Genomic DNA, 22,500 nt, shown 5'->3' with positions numbered 1-22,500 from the left:
GCGGCGCTCCTCCAGCCCGCCCTCCCTCCCCCGGCGTGCGGCGCTCCTCCAGCGTGCGGCGCTCCTCCAGCCCGCCCTGCCCCCGCGCCAAGCAGCTGAATTGGAAGATGCACTTCCTGGAAGAGAAGGTTCGCTTCTCCAGCTTCCTGGATGAAATCACCTGCCGGGTCATGAGCCCCGCCCACCTCACCATGCTCGGCAGGGAGGCCTCCGGAGCGCAGCGAAGACCCGCCCCCGGCCACCACGATTGCCTCCAGAAGAAGCGGCCGTCGGCGGGGGGCAAATCGTCGGGCCGCAGCGAGCGTTGGGACGGCTGGGTAGCGGCGCTGCAGTGCGCCGAGCGCTTCAAGCCCCTGCAGGACGGCGAGCCGGGCAGGGAGACCCCAGAGCCCAGGGAAGCTATCAAAAAGGGGGCGGGGCTTGTAGAGGAAGTATTGAAGGTAAATAGAAGAGAAAAGTTGGATTGTCAACAAACAGACGAAGCACACAAACATGGACTTCCTCTTACTAAACAAGAAGTAGTGTCGCGTGTCAAGGTAGGTTATGTCCTTATCCTCCTCCCTGTTTAGGACCACATTTCCCACAATGCAACGCGTGCCTTGACTCTCACTCACCTTGTTGCCACCTCCTGACCCTTTCTCTTCTTTGTTTGTCTTTCAGGACCTTCTATCCGATTCCGACCGCATCAGGTGAGACGTCTATTTCACGTCATAATAACATTAAAACATTTTATTGGCCCGCGACACATCTAAAGCCAAAATAAAAACATCCCGGAGTAGAACATCACACAAAAAAACTAGAATATGCAATTTTTGGGAGAAATTATAATAATAGATTTTATTTGTAAAAAGCACTTTACATTGAGTAAGCAACCTCAAAGTGCTACAGTGTATTTAAAAAAAAAAAAAAAGGAAACAAATAAATAAATAAATAAAAATAAAAAATAAAAACTAGAACAGCCAAATAGCTAAAACTAGTATGCATTTATTAAAAAAAAAAAGGCTTTTTTAAAAAGAAAGGTTTTTAAGCCTTTTTTAAAAGCATCCACAGTCTGTGGTGCCCTCAGGTGGTCAGGGAGAGCGTTCCACAGACTGGGAGCGGCGGAGCAGAAAGCCCGGTCTCCCATTGTTCGTAGCTTTGTCCTTGGAGGTTGGAGGAGGTTAGCCTGTCCGGAGCGGAGGTCTCGTGTGGAGGATTTGGGGGTGAGCAGTTCTTTGAGGTAGAGGGGGGCATTTCCATGGAGGCACTGGTGGGTTAGACTTTGAATTCAATCCTGAGTGGAACATGAAGCCAGTGAAGGGATTTGAGAGTTGGTGTGATATGGTCATATTTCCGCACTCTCATCAGGATCCTAGCAGCACTATTCTGTATGTATTGCAGCTTCTGGATGTTCTTCCTGGGGATCCCGACAAGAAGTGCGTTGCAGTAGTCTAGCCTGTAATGTTAAATATAATATAAATAAATCGCGTGTAAATGTGCCATCCGCTGAAATGCGCGAGCCGAACTTGAACACTCCCGTTAGCATGCTAGCAGTTAGCATGCATCAAGTACCAAGTCATATGACTATGAAGCGCACGCATGTAAAATGAGCTAATAAAGCGAGCACGCTAATGTTAGCATGTTAACAGTTAGTGTGTGTCCATTACCAAGTTATAGAACTCTTGAGGTGTTTGGCTGCAAAATTGGCTGAGAAGTTAGCACGTTAATGCTAGCATGTGTGGAGAATGCATATATGTTTAAGAGTTATTTCTTTATTCATAGTCATGTTTGAATCAGCTAGTATTTTTCCATGTGTACTCTTTTATGCTTGTATCTTGTGTCCGCAGATGTCTGTGTAGTGTCTTGAGGGGTTGGAATGTGGGAGTTGGAGGACTCCCTTTTTACCTTATCTGTATTAGAACAAAGAGGCTGTATTCCTTTCTGGGCGGGTGGGGGACTGTTTGCGTATTCAATAAGTTGTCTCTTCTCGTTTGAATGTCAGACCACTTCTAGATGCCTTTATTAACGGACTGTGGACTGGTCTCCTAAAGCTTTAGCAAAACTTGATAATATTCTTATTCCGTCTTGATGGTCCTTCTTACTCAGCATATATGTCATCGAAAGAACTTGGGATTGACCAGTGACTAATTCCCTGGGAGGGAAGACTGGTCAGACTAGCATGTGTCAAGTACCAAGTTATGAGTTGGAAAATTGGCTAAAAAGTAAGCAAGCTTGTGTTTGCATGCTAACAGTTAGAATGCGTCAAGTACCAAGTCATACTACTATGCAGCGTACACATGTGAAATTAGCTAAAACATTTAGCATTTGAATGTCAGTGTGCTAACATGTAGCATGTTTCAAGTATCAGGCTTATATGACTCTTGAGGGGTTTGGCTGCAAAATTGGCTGAAAAGTTAGCACATTAATGTTAGCATGCTCACAGTTATTATATGTCAGTTAACAAGTTATATGACTCTGAGGTGTTTGGCTGCAAAATTGGCTGAAAAGTTAGCATGTTAATGTTAGCATGCTAACAGTTAGCATGCTAACAGTTAGCATGTGTCAAGTACCAAGTTATGAGTTGCAAAATTGTCTAAAAAATAAGCACGCTTATGTTTGCATGCTAACAGTTAGAATGCATCAAGTACCAAGTCATATGACTATGAAACTTACGCATGTAGAATTATCCAAAAAAAAGTTAGCTTTTTAATGTTAGCATGCTAGCAGTTAGCATGTTTCAAGTACCTTATATGACTCTTGAGGTGTTTAGATGCAAAATTGGCTGCAAAGTTAGCACATTAATTTTAGCATGCTAACAGTTAGTGTGTGTCAATTACCAAGTTATATGACTCCGAGGTGTTTGGCTGCAAACTTGGCTGAAAAGTTGGCAGTTAATGTTAGCATGTGTCAAGTACCAAGTTATGAGTTGCAAAACTTGCTAAAAAGTAAGCATGCTTGTGTTGGCATGCTAACACTTAGAATGCATCAAGTACCAAGTCATACGACTACAAAGCGTACGCATGTAAAATTAGCTAAAAAAGTTAGCATGCGATTGTTAGCATGCTAACAGTTAGTGTGTGTCAATTATCAAGTAATATGACTCTGAGGTGTTTGGCTGCAAACTTGGCTGAAAAGTTAGCAGTTAATGTTAGCATGTTTCAAGTACCAAGTTATGTGAGCTGCAAAATTGGCTAAAAAGTAAACACACTTGTCTTGGCATGCTAACACTTAGAATGCGCCAAGTACCAATTCATATGACTTTGAAGCGTACGCATGTAAAATCAGCTAAAAAAGTTGGCATGCAAATATTAGCATGTCACCCGTTAGCATGCTATTAGTTAGCATGTGTCAAGTACCAAGTTATATTTCTCTGAGCTGTTTGGCTGCAAAATTGGCTAAAAATCGCTAAGTTGGCAACACTGATTTTTGCGCTCGTTCCGTCATTACAATGCTTACCACACCCTTTTTCATAGACAGTCCCATTGTAATGTGTTTATTTCATGTCTTTGAGCCGGGAAAGTGTTAGGGAAACACTGACGTCCACAAGCAGTTGTGCTCGTGTTTGTGCGCCATTGTAGCAAACCTCATTTGTTCGATAACGACTTTATGCTCAACTTGTCCAATGATTGAGCACCTGTTGTTTTTGTTACCCAGAATCCTTCAGCAGCAGAATGAGGATCTGCGACGGCGCCTTTCTCTCTCCACGCACAAGATGGAGGCCATGGAGGCGGAGTTTGACGGCGGCCGCCATTACATGGAGGCGGAGCTAAGTCGAACCAGAGATGATCTTGACAAGATGAGGGACAAGTTTCGCCGGTGAGACACTCTACTTGTCGCATATCTGCATTTTCCTTCCATGCACTGCAGTGTGTTGGCGCGTAAAAGTCCCTATTTTGAATTTTATTCCATTTAAAAAATTGGGATTGTATTGGCTCCATCCCGCAGGATGTTCAATTGGAAGTGGAGGAAGTGGAATTAATTTGTTGTCATTCTGAGAAAGCCCTTAAATACGTCACAAATATGTAAGAAATATATCACACATATATAAGAAATATATCACAAATACATAAGAAATATATCACAAATAAGAAATATATCACAAATATATAAGAAATATATCAAGTCACACATATATAAGAAATATATCACAAATATATAAGAAATATATCACAAATATATAAGAAATATATCACAAATATGTCAGAAATATATCACAAATATGTCTGAAATGTATACGAAATATATCACAAATAGATACAAAATATATCACAAATATATACGAAAAATATCACAGATATGTAAGAAATATATCACAAATATGTCAGAATTATATAACAAATATATCACAAATATATAAGAAATATATAAGAAATATATCACAAATATGTCAGAAATATATCACAAATATGTCAGAAATGTATACAAAATATATCACAAATACATACAAGATATATCACAAATATATATGAAAAATATCACAGATATATAAGAAATATATCACAAATATGTCAGAAATATATAAGAAATATATCACAAATATGTCAGAAATATATAAGAAATATATCACACATATATAAGAAATATATCACAAATATATAAGAAATATATCACAAATGTATACGAAATATATCACAAATATGTACAAAATATATCACAAATATATCCGAAAAATATCACAGATATATAAGAAATATATCACAAATATGTAAAAAATTTATCAGTAACTACAGTTCGTCGCCACATCTGTAAGTGCAAGTTAAAACTCTACTATGCAAAGCGAAAGCCGTTTATCAACAACACCCAGAAATGCTGCCGGGTTCGCTGGGCCCAAGCTCATCTAAGATGGACTGATGCAAAGTGGAAAAGTGTTCTGTGGTCTGACGAGTCCACATTTCAAATTGTTTTTGGAAACTGTGGATGTCGTGTCCTCCGTAACAAAGAGGAAAAGAACCATTCAGATTTTTTTTAGGCGCAAAGTTGAAAAGCCAGCATCTGTGATGGTATGGGGGTGTATTAGTGCCTGAGGCATGGATAACTTACACATCTGTGAAGGCACCATTAATGCTGAAAGGTACATACAGGTTTTGGAGTAACATATGTTGCCATCCAATCAAAGTATTTTTCATGGACGCCCCTGCTTATTTCAGCAAGACAATGCCAGGCCACATTCTGCACGTGTTACAACAGCGTGGCTTTGTAGTAAAAGAGTGGTGGTACTAGAATGGCCTGCCTGTAGTCCAGACCTGTCTCCCATTGAAAATGCGTGGTGCAATATGAAGCCTAAAATACCACAACGGAGACCCCCGGACTGTTGAACAACTTCAGCTGTACACCAAGCAAGAATAGGAAAGAATTCCACCTGAAAAGCTTAAAAATGGGTCTCCTCAGTCCCAAACATTTACTGAGTGTTGTTAAAAGGAAAGGCCATGTAACACATTGGTAAAAATGCCCCTGTGCCAACTTTTTTGCAATGTGTTGCTGCCATTAAATTCTAGGTTAATGATTATTTGCAAAACAAATACGTTTCTCAGTTCGAACATTAAATATCTTGTCTTTGCAGTCTATTTAATTGAATATAAGTTGAAAAGGATTTGCGAATCATTGTATTCTGTTTTTATTTACCATTTACACAACATGCCAACTTCACTGGTGGGTTTTGTACTTTGGTAGTGGAGTGGGACTAAATTTAGTAGTCTCATAGTGATTGTCTTGCTGCTGTGTGCTCCCATTCAACATGCACAGATGAAGCATTCTATACTGTTGTTTTTGCTAGTCTCGTTTTAAAGCAACAAACTCAACAGTATGTTATTGAGTGTCATGTGTCGATGTAACAATAAAAGGAGGGATCCAGTGTTGTCTTAACGAGCTGTTTTATTCAAGACATTACAGCTACTCCAGGTGCTAACTGCTAGCATCAGACACGTACATAGAATGTAACATGAAAACGTGCCGCAACCCGGACATAATCACAACATAAATGGCACAGAACAGCTCCATTTCAAAAAGAGAGGTAAAACAAAAGTAGTGAACAAAAGGAACAAATGATAAATAAATACTGTGATAATGTCGGACAAGCAGAAATGCACAAAGCAATGTTTGATAACAGTGGAAGTCTACTGCTTCTTCAGCACCTGCAGTGAGAGAACTAGTCCAAAAGGTGACGCCATAGCACAAACAATAACGCACCTTTCTGTTTATGTTAGGTTCTGCGCATGTCAAAGTAAAGTATTCCGATTTAAGGTGTGATGCATGAAAATGCACGTCATAATCAGATAATTTTTTTCAGGGTCCATGTACACAGGAACATTCTAATACGAATGATGATTAGATTAAATACATGTTGTCCACGTACTACACGTGGCTAACGACGTCGCATGATATCACAATTACATCGCATGATGTCACATTGATTCCACAATGACGTCTCAATGTCATGATATCACATTGATTCCACAATGACATCACATAATGTCAAAATGTCATATTATATTGATGTCGCAATTTCGTCGCATGATGTCACAATGACGTCACAATGACGTCGCATGATGTCACAATGACGTCGCATGATGTCAAAATGACGTCCCATGATGTCACATTGACATTGCATGGTGTCACATTGACGTCGAAATGGTATCACATTGATGTCACATGATGTCACAATTACATCGCATGTCACATTGATTTTACAATGGCATCACAATGTCATAATATCACATTGATTTCACAATGACATCACATGATGTCACAATGTCATTTCACATTGATGTCACAATGACTTTGCATGATATCACAATGACATCGCATATCACAATGACATCAAACTGATGTCACAATGACATCACACTTATGTCACAATGACATCACATGCGATCTCAATGACATCACATGATGTCACAATTACATCGCGTGATATCACAATGATGTCGCATTGATGTCGCATTGATGTCACAATGATGTCCCGATATCACATTGATGTCACAATGTCCCATAATGTCACATAGATATCACAATGATGTCACAATGATGTCCCGATATCACATTGATGTCACAATGTCCCATAATGTCACATAGATATCACAATGATGTCACAATGTCATGATATCAGAATGATGGCACAATGTCATGATATCAGAATGATGGCACAATGATGTCTCATGACATCCCACAATGTCACATTGATGTCACAATGATATCACAATGATGTCACATTCATGTCACAATGTCATGATATCACAATGATGGCACAATGTTGTCCCATGACATCCCATAATGTCACATTCATGTCACAATGATGTCCCATGACATCCCATAATGTCACATTCATGTCACAATGATGTCCCATGACGTCCCATAATGTCACATTCATGTCACAATGATGTCCCATGACGTCCCATAATGTCACATTGATGTCACAATGATATCACAATGATGTCACATTCGTGTCACAATGTCATGATTTCACATTCATGTTACAATGACGTCCCATGACATGGCATCATGTCACATGATGTCACAATGATGTCCCACGACATCCCACAATGTCACATTGATGTCACAATGATATCGCAAAGATGTCCCATGACATCCAATAAAGTCACATTGAGGTCACAATGATATCACAATGATGTCACATTCGTGTCACAATGTCATGATATCACATTGATGTCACAATGATGTGCCATGACATCTCATAATGTCACATTCATGTCAAAATGATGTCACATGATGTCACAATGTCATATCACATTGATGTCACAATGATGTCCCATGACATCGCATAATGTCACAATGATGTCATATTCATGTCACAATGTCATGATATCACAATGATGTCCCATAATATCCCATAATGTCACATTGATGTCACAATGATATCACAATCATTTCACATTCATGTCACAATGTCATGAAATCACATTGATGTCACAATGATGTCCCATGACATCCCATAACGTCACAATGATGCCACATTCATGTCACAATGTCATGATATCACAATGATGTCCCATGACATCCCATAATGTCACAATGATATTACAATGATGTCCCATGACATCCCATAATGTCACAATGATATCCCAATGATGTCCCATGACATCCCATAATGTCACAATGATATCCCAATGATGTCACATTCATGTTACAATGTCATGATATCACAATGATGTCCCATGACATCCCATAATGTCACAATGATATCACGGTGATGTCACATTCATGTCACAATGTCATGATATCACATTGATGTCCCACGACATCCCATAACGTCACATTGATGTCACAATGTCATGATATCGCAATGATGTCCCATGACGTCCCATAATGTCACATTGATGTCACAATGATGTCACATTCATGTCACAATGTCATGATATCACATTGGTGTCCCATGACATCCCATAATGCCACATTGATGTCACAATGATATAACAATTATGTCACATACATGTCACAATGTCATGATATCACGATGATGTCCCATGACATCCCATGTCAAATTAATGTCACAATGATATCACATTGATGTCACAATGACGTCCCATGATGTCAGATGACATCACATGATAGCGCAGCAACACTTCCTGTTCTGAGATGGTTCTCCTTCCCTCACACAGACTCCAGAACAGCTACACGGCGTCTCAGCGGGCCAATCAGGACTTGGAGGAGAAGCTTCATGCTCTGGTAAATGTCTGACTCTTACTCTTCTGCGGCGTGCAGGTGGACAAGAGTCCGTCCTTGCCAGCCAATCAGCTTGTCTCGTTCACCCCCCCCCCCCCCCAAAAAAAAAAACAACTCTTTGCTCGATGTAATTCATTTTTTTCCCTCTCCTTCACTTGGATGAAACTCGTAACTATGGCAACCTCGGACTGTCTCCATAACAACAGCTGCCACTGTAGCATTTGTCGCCAGCTCCTGATTGGTGGACAGCCGCAGAAAGAGAGTGTGTGTGTGTGTGTGTGTGTGTGTGTGTGTGTGTGTGTGTGTGTGTGTGTGTGTGTGTGTGTGTGTGTGTGTGTGTGTGTGTGTGTGTGTGTGTGTGTGTGTGTGTGTGTGTGTGTGTGTGTGTGTGTGTGTGTGTGTTTGTTTGTGCTGATTGATCAGTCGGCCAATAAGCAATCAATGACTGATCGTAGACAAGCAGTTAATGACTTCCTTCATGACCTAATGGCGGAAAAGGAAGCGGACGGTTGCCAGGGGCAACAGTGTGCAGGCAGGGCTAAGGGGCTTGCGGGGTTGCCACGGTTACGAAAGCATTCTGATCAATGCGCTGCTGTTGTCCCGCACAACTTTTGACATGTAGCCTCGACTGTCAATCAATCAATCGATGGATTTGATCACGTTTTGTTTTTCCACTCTCATCTTCATCCTCTTTCACGCTGCTCCGTGGCGGACTCCTCATCGTCATCTTCGCCCCTCATCAGGCTGCTGTCAGCCAGACCTGGGTCCATGCAGTTGGGTTTACCTTTATCTTCCTCCTCCTCATTTCACACTCATCCTCCTCACCAGCTCGTTTCAGCGCCGTCTGGCTAGTTAGCTTAGCAAGTTAATGTGTTTGCCTTGTATTTGTTCAGTCTGGTCGTGTGGATACAAACGCTAGGGCTGCACGATTTGGAGAAAAAAAAACCTAATTGCCATTTTTCTCTCCAAAATTGCGATTCGATTTGCGATTTTTATATTCAATACATAAAAATGCACAAACATGCATAAAACCGCACATTACAACGATATGCAATAATTTACTTACAACAAAAGTTGACTCAGAGGTTTTGTCTACATCAGGGGTGTCCAAAGAGTGACCCGGGGGCCATTTGCGGCCCCTTAGCAGCTCATTTTTTGACGGCCCGTGGCACATCCTAAAAGCATTACCAAAAAAACATTAAAAAGTGGAATGAAAGAGCAGGTGAAATGTTGCAATATTGACACTAATAACACAAAGCTTTTACTTTAAAATTGTCAATGCTCAAAAAATAATAAATCAATATCCTTTATTTAACCAGGTGAAAACTCATTGAGAGAAGAACAAAAAACAAAAAAAAGAGCGGTAAATTCAAAAAATTATTGTTGATATATATTTACATAAAAACATGTGATGGGTCAAAACAATATATAAAATGTTTCAGTAAAAACGACTTACAAACAAGTACAATTTCCATTAAAAACAGTTTCTCGATCCTTAAAAAGGCTTGAAATTAATTATAAATAATATAATATATAAATTATAATAAATTAATAATAATATAATATCCATCCATCCATCCATTTTCTACCGCTTATTCCCTTCGGGGTCGCGGGGGGCGCTGGAGCCTATCTCAGCTACAATCGGGCGGAAGGCGGGGTACACCCTGGACAAGTCGCCACCTCATCGCAGGGCCAACACAGATAGACAGACAACATTCACACTCACATTCACACATATATAAATTATAATAAATTAATAATAATAAACTTATAATCGACGTATGAAGTATATCTAGATATTTAAAAATAAAATATGTGGATATGTGACTTATTTATAACGCTTTTATGAGTGGGGGCCTTTTGGATCCCTGAGACCTTTAGTCTAATTTTTTTTTAACTGTCTAAAAATGATAATGAACCAAAATCAGAGCCTTTTAAGGCTCTGATTATTTCACATCAAATATACCATTTTACCATTTTTGGGGGGGAAATAAATTGCATATTTCTGTGTTTTTCCTATTTTAAAAAAAGCATAAAAACATAAAAAGACACTTAAAACTTATAGATGGGTGGATCTGAAGCTGAGCTATAGATATTTAAGTGTTGAAAGTTTAAAAAAAAAAAAAAATATATATATATATATATATATATATATATATATATATATATATACTACCGTTCAAAAGTTTGGGGTCACCCAAACAATTTTGTGGAATAGCCTTCATTTCTAAGAACAAGAATAGACTTGTCGAGTTTCAGATGAAAGTTCTCTTTTTCTGGCCATTTTGAGCGTTTAATTGACCCCACGAATGTGATGCTCCAGAAACTCAATCTGCTCAAAGGAAGGTCAGTTTTGTAGCTTCTGTAACGAGCTAAACTGTTTTCAGATGTGTGAACATGATTGCACAAGGGTTTTCTAATCATCAATTAGCCTTCTGAGCCAATGAGCAAACACATTGTACCATTAGAACACTGGAGTGATAGTTGCTGGAAATGGGCCTCTATACACCTATGTAGATATTGCACCAAAAACCAGACATTTGCAGCTAGAATAGTAATTTACCACATTAGCAATGTATAGAGTGTATATCTTTAAAGTTAAGACTAGTTTAAAATTATCTTCATTGAAAAGTACAGTGCTTTTCCTTCAAAAATAAGGACATTTCAATGTGACCCCAAACTTTTGAACGGTAGTGTATATATGTATATGACTTATTTTTTAAACCTAATGACTAAGTCCCTTTTGGGTCCCCAAAATCGAGGGAAGCGCTAAAGGTTCCAATTGATTATGTATTGGTTTTGAAAGTGACAAATATCACATTGCTATAATTTTTCAGTATGCAGCCCTCAGGGGAAAAAGTTTGGACATCCCTGGTCTACATCAGCTGAAGAAATAACCGATAAAAACTACACAGTGATTATAATGTAATCATAATATATAATAATAATGCAAGTAACCATTTTAAAAGATAAAAACTCTTATTCCTCATTGCTGAAGAATTGCTTACCATTGTACTGTAATTGGAAGATTTGTTATCCTAAATAAATAAACAAAAAATAAAATGGACTAACTTCTGTAAGCAAAACTTTAACTTAAATAAGTAATGTACATCTTAAATTGATTTTTCCCCCCAGTTGGACAAACTTTTTGTTTTTGTCATCATGGCATTCTCGCTTAGATGTCTGTGTTGATGGGCTCATATTGCCCATGTGATTTGAAGCAGAAATATTCCCACAACGGGACATTTTGGCTTTGTCATCATATTTTTTTCCCTCCTAATTTGTCTTACTTTGCGGAAATTCTCACTGGCGAGACAAAGGTTGCGAATGACCGGCAAAAAGAGGGCTCCCTGCGTTCAGTTAATCCTACTGTTAAATAAACGCACTCGGGTGCTGAGAGCGATGCGCAGAGTGAGACCTCTTTCTCCGTTTGGAGCGAGAGACGCGAGGCTCAACAATTCTTCTTGGCGAACGTGTCTTGTCACTCAAATGGCGGGACAAAAATACCTTGACGTCGATGAATCGTGCAGCCCTGATAAAAAACTACAACTATGGCAATCCGTTTGAAAGTCCCTCTGAAACATGACGCCGTTGCTTCTCCCACAGCTGCGCAAGGTGGAGCGGGACAAGAAGACGATGGACCAGGAGATTGTGGAGCTCACCAACAAGTTGCTGGAGGCCAAGAACACCATCGACCGCCTGGAGGAGCTAAACGTGAGGACACGCCTCCTTTTTGCCTTGCGAACGAGATACAAACACGCAGAGTTTGGGGCCATTTTGAGAGTCGATGCTAGCAATGTTAGCATTAGCGCTGGAGAGGAACTGTGGAAACCTAACATGAAAACAAGAGACATTGACGTATATCCCCATTAGGAAAGTACATACCCCAATTTAAACGCAACTACAATATTTAATAGTGTACATTCAAAATATAAATCTCTTAGAAGAGAGCGATCGTTTTGTACTCTGAGGAATACGAGACAGAGCTGTTTTTATGGTGCGTTCAAGGACCGCTGAACAGAGTACAACTCGCGCCAGCTCGCTAACTTAAATGCTAACATGAAAACAAGAGACATTGGGGTATTTCCCCATTAGGAAAGTACATACCCCAAATTTAAATGCAACTACGATATTTAATAGTGTACATTAAAAATATAAATCTCTTAGAACAGAGCGATCGTTTTGTACTCTGAGGAATACGGGACAGAGGTGGTTTTTTGGCGCGTTCAAGTACCGCTGAACAGAGTACGACTTGCGCCAGCTCGCTAGCTTAAATGCTAACATGAAAACAAGAGACACTGACGTACACTACCGTTCAAAAGTTTGGGGTCACATTGAAATGTCCTTATTTTTGAAGGAAAAGCACTGTACTTTTCAATGAAGATAACTTTAAACTAGTTTTAACTTTAAAGAAATACACTCTATACATTGCTAATGTGGTAAATGACTATTCTAGCTGCAAATGTCTGGTTTTTGGTGCAATATCTACATAGGTGTATAGAGGCCCATTTCCAGCAACTATCACTCCAGTGTTCTAATGGTACAATGTGTTTGCTCATTGGCTCAGAAGGCTAATTGATGATTAGAAAACCCTTGTGCAATCATGTTCACACATCTGAAAACAGTTTAGCTCGTTACAGAAGCTACAAAACTGACCTTCCTTTGAGCAGATTGAGTTTCTGGAGCATCACATTCGTGGGGTCAATTAAACGCTCAAAATGGCCAGAAAAAGAGAACTTTCATCTGAAACTCGACAAGTCTATTCTTGTTCTTAGAAATGAGGGCTATTCCACAAAATTGTTTGGGTGACCCCAAACTTTTGAACAGTAGTGTACGTCCCCATTAGGAAAGTACATACCCCAAATTTAAACGCAACTACGATAATTAATAATGTAACTTAAAAATATAAATCTCTTAGAACAGAGCGATCGTTTTGTACTCTGAGGAATACGAGACAGGGGTGTTTTTACGGTGCAGCGGGGCATCACAACAAAATTAGGCATACTAATGTGTTAATTCCACGATTGTATATATCGGTATTGGTTTTGTTTTTCGGAATCAGTAATTAAGAGTTGGACAATATCGGAATATCGGATGTCGGCAAAAAAGCCATCATCGGACAACTCTACCTAAAACAGAAAAAAACGTGCTCTGGTTCAAATTTCCCGGAGTGGAAATGGCGTGAACACACCAACGTGTACCAGGTGATGGCGTTAAAAGTCATGTTTGTTGTTTTGTACGGCTGATGTATTCCGGGCTTTCACTAACCGACTTCCTTAGCTTTCTATCGCGCTGGAAATTAGTCAAATCTCACCAAATCTTTCCCCCGTTTTCACTGAAGTTTTGTGGCACTTTATTGATGCCGCACATTCGCGACATATTTGGAATTTTTAAAGAAAATTCTACAACTTTAGGACACTGCATGCAACCCAATGCAAAGATGCGATTCCGATGCAGTATGACCCATGATGCATTGCGTTTGCATGTCACACTTTCAAACAAATAATAATACTACATTTCATTTGTCGCGCACTTTTTAATGAAATAAATTAGAGATGTCCGATAATGGCTTTTTTGCCGATATCCGATATTCCGATATTGTCCAACTCTTAATTACCGATTCCGATATCAACCGATACCGATATATACAGTCTTGGAATTAACATATTATTATGCCTAATTTTGTTTTGATGCCCCGCTGAATGCATTGAACAATTTTAACAAGGTTTTCCAAAATAAATCAACTCAAGTTATGGAAAAAAATGCCAACATGGCACTGCCATATTGGCAGTGCCATGCCATATTACTGAAGTCACAAAGTGCATTATTTTTTTTAACATGCCTCAAAAAAGCAGCTTGGAATTTGGGACATGCCCTCCCTGAGAGAGCATGAGGAGGTTGAGGTGGGCGGGGTTGGGGGGAGGCGGGGGTGTATATCAGAATCAGAATCAGCTTTATTGTCATTACGCAGGGTAACGAGATTGATATTGTAGCGCCCCGGAAGAGTTAGTGCTGCAAGGGGTTCTGGGTATTTGTTCTGTTGTGTTTATGTTGTGTTACGGTGCGGATGTTCTCCCGAAATGTGTTTGTCATTCTTGTTTGGTGTGGGTTCATAGTGTGGCGCATATTTGCAACAGTGTTAAAGTTGTTTATACGGCCACCCTCAGTGTGACCTGTACGGCTGTTGACCAAGTATGCCTTGCATTCACTTGTGTGTGTGAAAAGCCGTAGGTATTATGTGATTGGACCGGCACGCAAAGGCAGTGCCTTTAAGGTTTATTGGCGCTCTGTACTTCTCCCTATGTCCGTGTACCACTACGTACAGCGGCGTTTTAAAAAGTCATACATTTTACTTTTTGAAACCGATACCGATAATTTCCGATATTACATTTTAAAGCAGCCCGATATTACCGGACATCTCTAAAATAAATCTTAAAGTGCTGCAGTACAAAGCAATATTCAAGACAATAAGAGCTTATCCATTAAAACAGATGAAATACTCAAACTGCGTTGAGGACCCGGTAATTCACCGGGTAGTGATGAAATGTGTCAACAACGTGAAATATCCCGACATGACAGTAATAAAAGCTGCATCGTCGGCAACATTTATATAATTTATATGGCACAACCCTAGTGTACAGTGATGTACACTTCCTACCCTCAATGGCCGGCGTCTTGGCTACTGACAGAAGTATTTCATGTGAGACACAGCCGCTACGCCAAAATGCTGGCGTGCAGCGGGGCATGTAGCGCCATTGTTAGCTTAGCATTAGCCGCTACTAGCCTCCTGCAGCCTCTGGCTAAGCGTTGTCTTGTCCAACCAGGAACGCTACCGACAGGACTGCAACCTCGCCGTGCAGCTGCTCAAGTGCAACAAGTCCCATTTTAGGAACCACAAGTTTGCTGACGTAAGTATCCTGTGAATGTGTGTGTGTGTGTGTGTGTGTGTGTGTGTGTGTGTGTGTGTGTGTGTGTGTGTGTGTGTGTGTGTGTGTGTGTGTGTGTGTGTGTGTGTGTGTGTGTGTGTGTGTGTGTGTGTGTGTGTGTGTGTGCACGTTTGTGCACGTGTGTGTGTTTGTGGCCAATACCTGTGTGAAGTTGGCCCCCTCACCTTCATAACTAGACCCCTACCTATGTCAAAATCTCCTCAAACTTGTCCCAATAGATTGTTCTGCAATAATCTTTGGTGTAATTATACTTTTTAAGTTAACGTTTTATGTTATTAACTTGTGGTTAACGTGTTATTATTCATAAATAGACACCCCAACCATGTCGAAATCTTCCCAGACTTTTCCCAATCGTTTTTGCTACGTATATGTTGCAAAAATACTATTATAGTTTTTAAGTTAACATTTTATGTTAACGTGCAATTAACGCGTTATTAATCATGACTAGTCCCCAACTATGACTAAATCTTCACAAACTTGTCCCAAACGTTTGTGCTATGTTTGTGTTGTTATATTTGGCCTAACTATTATAGTGTTTAAGTTGTTAACGTTTTATGTTAACAAGTAATTAACAAATTATGATGCGTAACCAGTTGCCTCACCTTTTCAAAATCTCCCCAGTTTTTATGTTAACATTTTATGGTTTTATTTTATAAACATGTTATTCAAAACTAGACCCTAACAATGTCAAAATCTCCCCAAACGTGTCCCATTTGTTTGTGCTGCAAAAATGTTTTAGGTTAACTATTATAGTTTTTGTTAAGTTTTTGTTATTAACATGTAATTAACATATGTCAAAATCTCCCCAAATGTGTCGTATTTGTTTGTGCTGCAAAAAGATTTGGTACAACTATTACTGTTTTTGTTAACGTTGTCATTAACGTGTTAAAATTCATAAATAGACACCCCCAACCATGTCAAAATCTTCCCAGACTTTTCCCAATCGTTTTTGCTACGTATATGTTGCAAAAATATTTGATGTAACTATTATAGTTTTTAAGTTATTAACATTTTATGTTAACGTGCAATTAACGCGTTATTAATCATGACTAGTCCCCAGCTATGACAAAATCTTTACAAACTTGTCCCAAAAGTTTGTGCTACGTTTGTTTTGTTATATTTTGCCTAACTATTATAGTTTTTTAAATTACGTTTTGTGTTGTTAACATGTAATTAACATATTATTTTTCATAACCGTTTTTTCCCCACCTTGTCAAAACGTTCCCAAACGTGTCCCAATCGTTTGTGCTACAAACATATTTGGTATAACTATTATATTTTTTATGTTATTAAAACTTGTCCCAATGGTTTGTGCTGCAAAAGTCTTTGGTCTAACTACAGTTTTTAAGTTAACGTTTTATGTTGTTAACGTGTAATTAACATGTTATTGATCATAACTAGACCCTCCCAACTATGTCAAAATTTCCCCAAACTTGTCCCAAACGTTTGTGCTGCAAAATCTTTGGTCCAACTATTATGTTTTCTAAGTTATTAACGTATTATGTTGTTAATGTGTAATTAGCCTGTTATTGATCATAACTAGACCAGAAGTGTCAAAAGATGGAGCTAACTGTTTTAATGACATTCAGACTTTACTTCAATCAATAACGGAGCAGCATCTCCTCATCCGTGGCTCAATAATGCAACATCAACGCCGTAAATGTGTCCCGTGAAAGAACGTCCGGCCGGAACCCTCTAATAACTAAAGTTCCGTGGGTGAATAATGTAAACCCACTACAGTTTTTAGCACTTCGATAGCTAGTCTACTGACGGATATAAGTAAGAACTTTACACTACTTTGTATTAGAAATAGCATCAACGGAAGATGAATGTCACATAACAAGAAGGTGTCTAAAAAGAAGAAGCTTATCGACTACGGCGTTGGCACTAGGGATGATGTTTGATAAGAAATTATCGAGTTCGAGCCCATTATCGAATCCTCTTATCGAACCGATTCCTTATCGATTCTCTTATCGAATCCAGATAGGTTGTTGTACATGGAAAAAAACACGATATTTGGTTTTACAAAAGCTCACTTTTATTTTATAAGAAAAAAATAAAATAAATAAATAAATTCTGACTGTTACCCCCCTAATAAAAAAAAATATATATATATTTACTGTTGTTACCCAAAGTATATTAAGTGGGATTTTTCAGAAAAACAAATATATACAGTAACACAAAAACAACCTGTCTCTGTGATCACTATAGGTGAATAGTCATACCTTGAGGCGTTTTTTCCGGTCCATTATTTTTGCTGCTTGTGTGACATCACAGGAAATTACGTAGCTCAGTCTAATGACTGAGCTACGTAATTTCCTGTGATGTCCCACAGGGCATTTCTTGTGGGACGGGATTCGTTCCCAGGGATTCAAATAAAGAACCAACTCTTTTTCTTTACTATAGTGGCCTCAATAACGGGAACCGGTTCTCAAAAAGGGATTCAAGTCCATGGAATCGGTTCTTTTCTTAACGAACGGTTCTTTTCTTATCGAACTCAAACCCCGGCCGAGTCATACCAAAGACTATAAAAAATGGGACCCATTACCTCCCTGCTTGGCACTCAGCATCAAGGGTTGGAATTGGGGGTTAAATCACCAAAATGATTCCCGGGCGCGGCACCGCTGCTGCCCACTGCTCCCCTCACCTCCCAGGGGGTGAACAAGGGGATGAGTCAAATGCAGAGGACAAATTTCACCACACCTAGTGTGTGTGACAATCATTGGTACTTTAACTTTAACCGGGAGAACCGGTTTCGAACGTCATCCCTAGTCGGCACGCACTACAATGGCGGACCCGCGCAAATTGTCAGTACTTATGCAGATCCCAAATACACATCAGAAGGTAAGAAAAGTTGGATTTGCATAATATTGCGAAACAAAACGCCAAATAATGTCTGCTAATGGGTGCCATTTTGCGGTCCTTATACACACACTATAGTAATACCCGTATTTTTAATGCGCCGACAATCCATCAAGCGGTGCGGCTTCATAGCTTACCAAAGTCGTACTAAAAACATTTTGACAGATTTTTGAGCGCCGTGTGTAATGTTCTATATTCTCATTGGTACATTTAAAGTTTTGGTGTTGTTTACTGGCGTCATCTTGCAGTTTACACCTATCTCTTATGTGTGACTGCCATCTACTGGTCACACTTATCATTACACCATGTACCAAATAAAATAGCTTCGAGATCAGTACATTAGACCAGTGTTTTTCAACTACAGTGCCGTGCCACACTAGTGTGCCGCGAGATATTGTCTGGTGTGCCGTGGGAAATTTTGCAACTTCACCTAATTGGTCCAAAAAATATTTGTTCCAAATCAATAATTATAGTCTGCAAATAATGTGCCGTTGTCGAGTGTCTGTGCTGTTAGGAGCTCGGCAGGTTAACCATGTAATACTCCATATCAGTAGTTGGCAGTTCATTGCTTTGTAGAAGTCGCAATGTGTAGAGGATGGTTTGTCGTGATCCCAATATGCACAGCACAGCGGGAGACGGCGTGCAGATAAAATGGTATGCAATGATTAAACCAAAAATGAACAAAAAGGAAAGGAAAAGGCACTGAAGCTTAGGGATGGCTATGCAAAACTGAACTTGCTACAAGGTAAACAAAAACAGAATGCTGGACGACAGCAAAGACTTACAGCGTGTGGAGCAGAGATGGCGTCCACAAAGTACATCCGGACATGACAATCAACATTGTCCCCACAAAGAAGGATAGCGTACGCACAACTTAAATAGTCACGATTGCTAACACAAAGCAGGTCAGGCAATAGCACTCGAAGGAAGGCGTGAAGCTGCTACAGGAAAACACCAACAAAACAGGAACTAGAGCACTACACACAGGAAAACAACAACAAACTCAAAATAAGGCACGACAACCTGGTGGAGTTTAATGTTTTGACCTTTTCTGCTGGTGGTGTGCCTCCGTATTTTCTTTATTAAAAAAATGTGCCTTAGCTCAAAAAAGGTTGAAAAACACTGCATTAGACGCACCGGGTTATAAGGTGCACTGTCGATTTTTGAGAAAATTAAAAGGATTTTAATGCGCCTTATAGTCCGAAAAATACGGTACATAAAAACTACCGTATTTTTCGGAGTATAAGTCGCTCCGGAGTATAAGTCGCACCGGCCGAAAATGCATAATAAAGAAGGGAAAAAACATATGAGTCGCACTGGAGTATAAGTCGCATTTTTTGGGGAAATTTATTTGATAAAACCCAACACCAAGAATAGACATTTCAAAGGCAATTCAAAATAAATAAAGAATAGTGAACAACAGGCTGAATAAGTGTACGTTATATGAGGCATAAATAACCAACTGAGAACGTGCCTGGTATGTTAACGTAACATATTATGGTAAGAGTCATTCAAATAACTATAACATATAGAACATGCTATACATTTACCAAACAATCTGTTACTCCTAATCGCTAAATCCCATGAAATCTTATACGTCTAGTCTCTTACGTGAATGAGCTAAATAATATTATTTGATATTTTATGGTAATGTGTTAATAATTTCACACATAAGTCGCTCCTGAGTATAAGTCGCATCCCCCGGCCAAACAATGAAAAAAACTGTGACTTATAGTACGAAAAATACGGTATAATAGTTAGACCAAAACTGTTTGCAGCACTAACGACGATCGCAGGTGAGCAAGTGTCCTTACTGAGTGTTGTTGTGGTCCTCCAGCTGCCGTCGGAGCTGCAGGACATGTTGAGCAAGCACATGAAGAGCAGCTTGCCAGAGCGGAGCCCCGCCCCCTCCGGCCAGGACCCCGACACCCTGAGCTTGACGCCGTCCGACGTGGTCCCCACCTCCGTCATCGCTCGCGTCCTGGAAAAACCTGAACCGCTGCTCCTGAACTCGGCCCAGTCCAGCAGCTGCGGCTGGCCCGTGGCCGAGGACGTCTTCGTGCACGTGGACATGACGGGGGGCTCGCAGGCGGCGCCCGCCGAGGAACGAGGACGCGACGAGGACGGCGCCGAGGACGTGGCCACGCTCAACGGCTCGTGCCGGAGCCAGAGCAGCCTGGACGCCGGCGAGGAGACGGGGGGCCGAGCGCCCTCTTTCGACAAGCTCAACCCGTACCCTCCCCCGCCGCCGCCCAACCCGCTGTACCCTGGGCGCAAGGTCATCGAATTCTCCTCCGACGACAAAGTGAAGATCCCCAAGAACAGCCCGCTGCCCAACTGCACGTACGCCACACGCCAGGCCATCTCGCTCAGCCTGGTGCAGAACGACGAGCCGCCTCCTGGCAGCCCCGCCCTCTTACGCGGCCGTGCGGGGGTCCACCCCCTGCGGCAGGACACCGGCGTGGACTTGACGTCCAATCAGTCCAGCCCCTTCAGCAGCCCCCCCCAGGTGAGTAAAGCCAACTATCGTATTTTCCGGACTACAGAGAGCACCGCTATATAAGCCCCACCCACAAAATTTTAGAAGATAAAATATTTTTCCATATATTAGCAGCTGAACCGGACTATAAGCCGCAGATATATACGTTGTTAAATAAATATTTTGTAAATGTTTATTTACATACCTTAATTGCTTCCAAACGGTGTCTGTAACACGGCAGTAAAACGGCCGATCAAACAAAACAGAAGTCATCGTCATGGACCCACTAGCTGTGCAAGCGAGCTCTCAAATCAGCTAAACAGACTCCATAACTCCACGGTGACGTTTTGGTGAATTTACTGAGGAATTTGTGAAACTGAAACAATACAAAAAGAATGCCATTGTAAGTTATTAATGCTAACACAGACACTCGTGAGCGTGTCAACATATAAACTAATGCTAACGATGCTAGCTGGATTTCATTACAATAGCACGTGCAAATATGCATGAAAACACTCCTACAGACATCACACATGGGACGGTTTAGTATGAATTGTTTGTTATATTGTAAAACTTACAACCGTTGCTTGTAGGGATCAATGAAGAACGAGTAGAAACCCAAAGAATGATTAGAAGGCCGAACGTTAGTGAAGTGCGGATCAATACTAAAATATTGATACCACCGATACCAGATCTTTATGCGCTTATATCGATTCTCAAATCAAAGTATCGATACTTTTGATACTTTAGTCCAGGTGTCTAAACTTTTTCCCCCAGTATGGGTGGCCCATATTGCTATTTTTTTATTTAAAAAAATGCTAAAAACAGATATTTTAAATATATTTAAAGACAGAACTTTGTGTCCCCTTTGTTTTATAGTTTTTTGCTCTTTTTTTCTTACATTTTTACAGTTTTTTTCCCCAAGAGTAGAATGAAAATAATGATAATAATAATAATAATGCGATTGTATAACTGCATAACCTAGTGTGTCAAAAAATTCTGCCTGTACGAAAATATTAATGTTCAGTTACAAATGTAACTGTTTATTATTGTTGGTTTCACTTTTTAAATTCATTAATAAGATTATTTTATTTTTTAATAAGCTTTGTTTATATTTAAGTATATTTTATTCTTATTTTGAGAGCTTCTATTATTTTAGATCAGGGGTGTTTTCCACCCAAGTGAAGTATGGGGGGGCCATTTTGATAATTTTTTTTATCTTTAAAAAATGCTAAAAACAGATATATATATATATTTAAAGACAAGACGTTGTGTTATAAGTGACTAAGTATATTAATAATAATTATTTGAATTTCTACTGAATTTGCATTAAATCAGGTTGTTTTAGCTAATAATCATGCTGCATTCAATGTTTATTCCCATTAATTTCCCGTTAATTCCCATATATTCCCGTTAATTCCCGTTGAAAGTTTCCAACTTTGAATATTCCCGGAATTTTGCAACCCTACGCACATCACTACTGAACGGCACTTCTACTTCCGGTTGAAAGCGCTAAATGGAAGGACAATGCAGCACCTGCACTGAGTGAGCTCG

At 39.9% G+C, this 22,500-nt stretch overlaps 1 protein-coding gene across 2 annotated transcripts in view; it reads left to right on the top strand.

Annotated features, from left to right (window-relative positions):
* tjap1 (tight junction associated protein 1 (peripheral)) overlaps nucleotides 1-22,500 on the top strand; it is a 41,515-nt gene that overhangs the window by 16,178 nt on the left and 2,837 nt on the right. The window contains exons 3-9 of one of the 2 annotated variants that reach the window (XM_062059345.1): nucleotides 661-689; nucleotides 3,634-3,795; nucleotides 8,595-8,661; nucleotides 9,402-9,431; nucleotides 12,265-12,372; nucleotides 15,483-15,566; nucleotides 20,305-20,976. In XM_062059345.1, the coding sequence (XP_061915329.1) occupies nucleotides 661-689; nucleotides 3,634-3,795; nucleotides 8,595-8,661; nucleotides 9,402-9,431; nucleotides 12,265-12,372; nucleotides 15,483-15,566; nucleotides 20,305-20,976 (1,152 nt within the window). The remainder of the gene's footprint in view (nucleotides 1-660; nucleotides 690-3,633; nucleotides 3,796-8,594; nucleotides 8,662-9,401; nucleotides 9,432-12,264; nucleotides 12,373-15,482; nucleotides 15,567-20,304; nucleotides 20,977-22,500) is intronic. The other variant, XM_062059346.1, reaches the window with a different exon arrangement.

The sequence above is a fragment of the Entelurus aequoreus genome, linkage group LG09, assembly GCF_033978785.1.
Source record: "Entelurus aequoreus isolate RoL-2023_Sb linkage group LG09, RoL_Eaeq_v1.1, whole genome shotgun sequence".
In the NCBI taxonomy this organism is placed as follows: domain Eukaryota; kingdom Metazoa; phylum Chordata; class Actinopteri; order Syngnathiformes; family Syngnathidae; genus Entelurus; species Entelurus aequoreus.
Note: the sequence above shows the minus strand (reverse complement) of the source record. Positions and strands in the feature narration are given on the sequence as shown.